At 34.1% G+C, this 6,154-nt stretch overlaps 1 protein-coding gene across 1 annotated transcript; it reads right to left on the bottom strand.

The window, feature by feature from the left end:
* Positions 1-1,763: 1,763 nt before the first annotated feature.
* Positions 1,764-6,092, bottom strand: LOC148622436 (matrilin-1-like). The gene is made up of 3 exons (XM_088572338.1): positions 4,331-6,092; positions 3,876-4,121; positions 1,764-2,511 (listed from the first exon to the last, which is right to left on the bottom strand). Exons 2-3 carry the CDS (start codon positions 3,889-3,891, stop codon positions 1,916-1,918), a joined length of 612 nt encoding a protein of 203 aa, XP_088428464.1. The 5' UTR covers positions 3,892-4,121; positions 4,331-6,092; the 3' UTR covers positions 1,764-1,915.
* Positions 6,093-6,154: the final 62 nt, after the last annotated feature.

Below are 6,154 nucleotides of genomic sequence, written 5' to 3'. Positions count from 1 at the left end.
TTCTTGATTATAGTTATTAGTTATGACTGGTTCTTGTTGAATTGGGTACAGACAGCCAGGATATATTTGATACCCAGTATTTTGTTTAATAGGAAAATGAAGATGGGTTTATTGTCTAAACGGCCCAATAACTTCGGGCTACTTAGGTAATTTCAATGCGAATTGAGATAAGAAAGTAAGCCTGAGTGTAAACCATTACACCATACTAATGTGTAAATCTGACAGTATACATAACGCCCTATGTATGTGTAAACCTGAGTGTATACCATTGCACCCTACGTAAGTGTCAACCTCAGTGTATACCGTTATACCATACGTTTGTGATACCCTGACTGTATACAATTGCACCCTACATAATTGTCAACCTGAGTGTATACCAATACACTCTACGTATTTGCAACCTACGTGTATATCACCACACCCTACGTATGTGACAACCTGCCTGTATACCATTACACCATACGTATATGATAACCTGAGTGTATACCATTACACCCTACGTATGTGATAACCTGACTGTATAGCATTACACCATACGTACATGATAACCTTAGTGTATACCATTACACCCTACGTATGTGATAACATGACTATATACCATTACACCATACGTATATGATAACCTGAGTGTATACGATTACATCTTACGTATGTGATAACCCGACTTTATCCCATTACACCCTACGTATGCGTAAACCTGAGTGTATACCATTGCACCCCTTGAGGAAAACAAAAAAAACGCAAAAAAAAAATACACGAAGGGGAATTCTAGGTCAAAACAATGCCAGGAAAATACGCGAGAGGAAATCCTCCAGTAAATTAATGCAGCAAAAGTACACGAATGTGACACAAGATAGAAATCCTTGAAACAAAATGCCGAGAAAATACACGAGTTGAGAATCCTCAGACAAACCAATGGCAGGAAATTACACGAGGGGAAATCCTTGAACAAAACAATGCCAAAAAAACACAAGAGGGGAAATCAAAGGACAAAACTGCGGAGAAAACACACGAGGGGAAAATTTAGGACAAAACACTGCCAGGAAAATATACAAGATGGGAATCTTGGGACAAAACAACGACACGGAAATAAACAAGCGGGCATATCTGAAGACAAAATTGGGCACAGGGGCAATCTGAGGACAACACGGTTTGGAAAAAATACAAGAGGTGGAAATCTTTGGACAAAACAATACCGGGAAAATACACGGGATGAAATTTTAGGACAAAACAATGCCAGGGAAATACACAACACGAGGAAGAAATCCTTGGATAAAACAATACCGGGAATAAACATAAAGGGGAAACCAAAGGACTAAATAATGCGGGGACAACATTCCAGGGGGGAAATCATGAACAAAACAATGAAGGGAAAATCCTAGGACAAAACACAGTCAGGAAAATACCCGAGAGGAAATCCGATGACAGAACAATGAAGGGAAAATACACAAGAGGAAATCCTGGGACAAAACTATGAAGGGAAAATACACGAGAGAAAATCCTAGGACAAAACTATGAAGGGAAAATACAAGAGTGGAAATCCTAGGACAAACAAAAAACAGCAGAAAAAATACACGAGGAGAAATCCTAAACAAAACATGCCAGGATGATACACGGGGGGCAATCATATGACAAAACAATGCCGGGATAATACATGAGATAGGAATCCTAGGATAAAACAACGACAGGAAAATACTCGAGTTAGAACTACAATACACATCTTATACTTACCTTACTAGAGATCATGTTTAAAAAGGCATTAATGTGAATCATAATTCAATTTTTATTATATATTCGTATAACCTTTGGGATAAAAAAAACTTTAGTACAATAATTTTACGTTTATCAAGAAACTGATGTGTGAAGCATTCTTCGAGTGAATGTACTAGAAATTGAATGTCGATTTAAAACAATACTAATTCCTATTTGTACACATTTCATAAGTGGTTGGAATTTTATAATTAATTCTATCCAAAGCTTTAAAGTCAGTAATGTGGAATACAAATTGTTCGTCAGGGTCACTAGCAATATTTCTGAGCTCTTTCATATCCACTCGTTTTCCAACCCCAATAGTAAAAATCTTAATTCCTTTCAATTTTGCCTTTAAAGCTTCTTTTTTGCTTTTTCTTTTCTTGTGAAATTTTCCATCGCTGATTAAAACCGCAACCTTCGAAGCTGTTTTCCTGCCTCCATACAGGGGCTTAAACATGCGTTTCCGAAGAAATTTAAAAACTTTGTCTGTTCGCGTCCGTGACCCAGCTTTATATCGAATTCGTTTGAGAGCAGATTGAATGGACGAAAGATTAGAATATGTTCGCAAATGAAAAGGAACTGAAAAAGTACTAGTAAACAGTATGACACCCACTCGAGTCTGTTTCGGCCCTGATCCTATTTCGAACTTGCTGATGACTTTTTCCATGAACTTTAACTGCCGTTTAAAGTCCACTTCCCATATGCTGCGAGAAGTGTCCACTAAGAAAACGAGATCTACACCATTACAACCCAAAACTGCTGAAAAGGGAAGAGCAAAATAAAATATTAAAAAAAAACATAACATACGAACAAAATGACAATTTTTTTTTATCAAATTGAGTCCAAGTTGCTCATTTACAGTTGTTACTTTGTATGTATTATTTTTTGTCAATTTATCTCCTATTAGACAAATGTAATCGACTGTCAAGTGTAACAAACCCTAAAATCAAATATTTATGTAATTGAATCGTAAGAATGAAATGAAATTGTTTTCTTTTAATTGAAACTACATTGTATCTCATCAGGGATGTAGCTTTTCAATAAACGGAAGTATGAATTATTTTATCTAACCCTTAAATAATGCTATTTTTTTCTTTTTGTTTCTTATTCAAATTAAACGCCTCAAATACATTATCATATAGTGACTTCTGTCTTTGTTGATAGATTCTTTTCCTATTATCAATAGATGATGGAAGACTAATGCGTAATAAATAAGATTCGGGTGAGAACATTGCTGATGGATTGGTTTTCTGTTTGCCTTGATCTAATGCCAGCCATCTCAAGTACATCCCAATTAATCCAGACCACTTAGTAAATAAACAAACATTTGTCTGTCAAGGGTCAATCAGAAACCGTTGCGAATACAAATGTTGCAATTTCCTGCCAAAGTCGTTTGACGTGTCTGTATTGTTTTGCATTTGATACTTTTGACAATTTGGTAGACGGCTGTTGTGGTTTTGACAATTTGGTAGACGGCTGTTGTGGTTTTGACAATTTGGTAGACGGCTGTTGTGGTTTTGATTAAGAAATAAAGCTGACTTATGAACATATCTTTATGCCCTCCTTTGTGTCCGCTTTCTTTTTCTCGTTCTCGAAAACTTAGTTATATTTGAATTAAACGTTAACAATGGTTAACAATTCTCTCCAATATATCGGCTAAAATTTCAGGTGATTTTAACAGCTTCTTATGTGGTAGAATTCAAACTTTATGTGCGACGACTGCTGACGTGGGGTTCGACTACTTTTTGGTAAGTTTTACAGTAGTAAAGCCAGGGAATTTGTAGTTTGTTATTAGAAATTAGTGATATTTTCAATGGTGAAGAAGCAAACACATGCTTTTAAAAGCAAAGCATAAAAAAATAAACTTCAACTGTATCATAATATAAGTCAACCCTGTCGAAATACTAGGAAAGACTAACCTTACATGAATATATACGAGATATTATTTATGATAATTACAAATTTATCAAAATATTTGAAATTCTAATTTGGAAGAAACTTCTAAATATGATTAAATATGTTGAAAGATAAGAAATGTAATATTATAACATAATCTCTAAGAGTCAAATCATTACACAAATCAAAAAGGACAGGTAGATAGTCCTATATGTATGTACATATACCTTCAATCGATTTCATTGATGAAATACTGTTGATTTATGCTCTTCACTTTCTATCATCTGGCGAACTAACATTAATCCCATTTTGAAAAAGGACCGGATCGGTGTCTTCCCGTGTCCATGTCATGTCGTTTGAATATGCATGTGAGTGTTATTTGTTGGAATCTGACATTTATGCAGTCCATAGACTAGTACTGTTGGAATCTGACATTTATGCAGTCCATAGACTAGTACTGTTGACATTCACTTCTTTTGTATTAGAAAAAATAGATTGGTACGCTTTTGATTAGGCTTTAAATCGAAAAAATGCAAAATAGGAAAAAAATGAGATTGTTCTTTTTATTTTAGAAGTCTTGAATCTTTTTCAATAGGAAAGAAATAATATTTAAAATGAAATACATGATTTTGTATATGTATCGAAATAAAAAGGAAGCTGTGGGATAAATAAATTCAAATACCTCAGAATCCAAAATTTTGCCTGATGAAGATAAAGATGATCTACATACACAATGTAGCCAACCGACTGAAATAGATTACACATAAAAAGTGAAGATAAAAAACTAGACGTCACACAAACAAATAACGCACTAGCAATATGAACTCCACATAAAACCGGCAATCACATTAGGGGCTCAGAAAGGGTATGTCCTGCTCCGCCAGCGGCACCCGCGGTATTTCAAGTGGGTATAACTCGTTAATAGTCGCGCAACATTAATGCAGCTCCCCTACACGAGTCACAAAGGGGTCTCATCACACTGGTGCGATGTCATGCATTTCAACAAATTTTTAGCATGTAAGCAAAGTAAATGATGCGGAAATGTATACAAATTGAATTAAGATAATAAAAAAATCATGTCTGATATTAACACATTACATTACAATACCGACTCTTCAAATAGCAAACAATGCATTCACATGTATAGTGTTTTAAATACCTGTCGACACCTAGAAATTCAGTAATTGTTCTTAGGGAATTGGCATGTGGTTACTGTTCTTTTCACACTACCTTATTTATCTTGTATACTGAATCCTTGATCAAACAAAGCGGAAATTAAATGAGAAAAAAATTAATTTACATGAATGTATGTAATGAATTATGAATAAACACATGTTTTGAAATAGTTGTAATGTACGTCAAATACTTCGAGTATTTCAAATACATTCAATTAAAGAAACCGTATTTTCATATTTTTCGTGTACGCTTTACAACAACTCAAAGATCCATTATTTTATACTTGTGACTAAATAAATAAGACAAGATTGTGTCTAATTTTTTTTCGCAGAATGACTTAATACAAAATATGAAGAATATCTAATTAAAGTAGTAGAATGCCAACATCTTTCCAATTAATAACAAAACTTACTTTGTAGTAATAATACTCAGTGAATCAACTCAATCAAAATGAGCAGAAATCTTCACTTAATTCAGTTAGAACACACATTTTTTTTCGTTATCTAAAAACACAATAATGTTTTTCAAAGAGACTGATAATTGTGTTATATCAAATTTTGAAGTCACCAATTTCATGTCTTTTGATTTTGTTGTTGTTGCTGTTTTTGTTGATTTTGTTGTTGTTTCTTGCTGTCTTTCTTTATGTAGGTTAGTATTGGTAAGTATTGAAGAGCTCAACATTGAATATAACGCATGTATCGTGCGATCAAAATTGCGTTACTTTTAGTTATTTTGATAATGTAATGTGACTACATTATCTTACTAATACATAGGGTGTTGATTCTTATATATTACTTTCTTATCGTTTAATGTTGCATTGTATATTGTATAAATACACATCAAAGAAAGTTCTAGCAACTGAAAATCACTAAATTCATGCTTGATTTTATCTTAGAAATATATATAAATGTTGTTAAAAGTTATGATCACTAACATGATCCAGTTTTTAATTCAATGCTTATCAAGAGTAAACAAGGGAACCAAGGTTATAGCGGTAATCAAAAGAATATAATCCAGGGACAAAGACCAGACATGGAAAACAGACATAGACAACAAAGACTATAGAATAACTAAAATCATACATTCAAAGTAACAAAAGCAAATGAGCAACTCTGACTCCACTAAAAACTGGGAGCATGGACCAGGTGTACCGGTAGGGTAAGCGTCCTCTGCTTTTCTAGAAACACCCGCCGTGTTGCTCATAAAAAGTCAAGTCCGGGGTAGACGAAAGAGGAAAGAAAAACTATGACACGTTGAACAAATCAGTTTTCATGGCGCAGATGGATACACCGTAACGATCCACGAGTTCATGATGACGGCCATAAAACTT

This window comes from Perna viridis, chromosome 3, assembly GCF_037379345.1.
Source record: "Perna viridis isolate PV_CMFRI_1.1 ecotype Kerala chromosome 3, ASM3737934v1, whole genome shotgun sequence".
NCBI classification, from domain to species: domain Eukaryota; kingdom Metazoa; phylum Mollusca; class Bivalvia; order Mytilida; family Mytilidae; genus Perna; species Perna viridis.
This window is presented reverse-complemented; position numbering and strand designations above follow the sequence as displayed.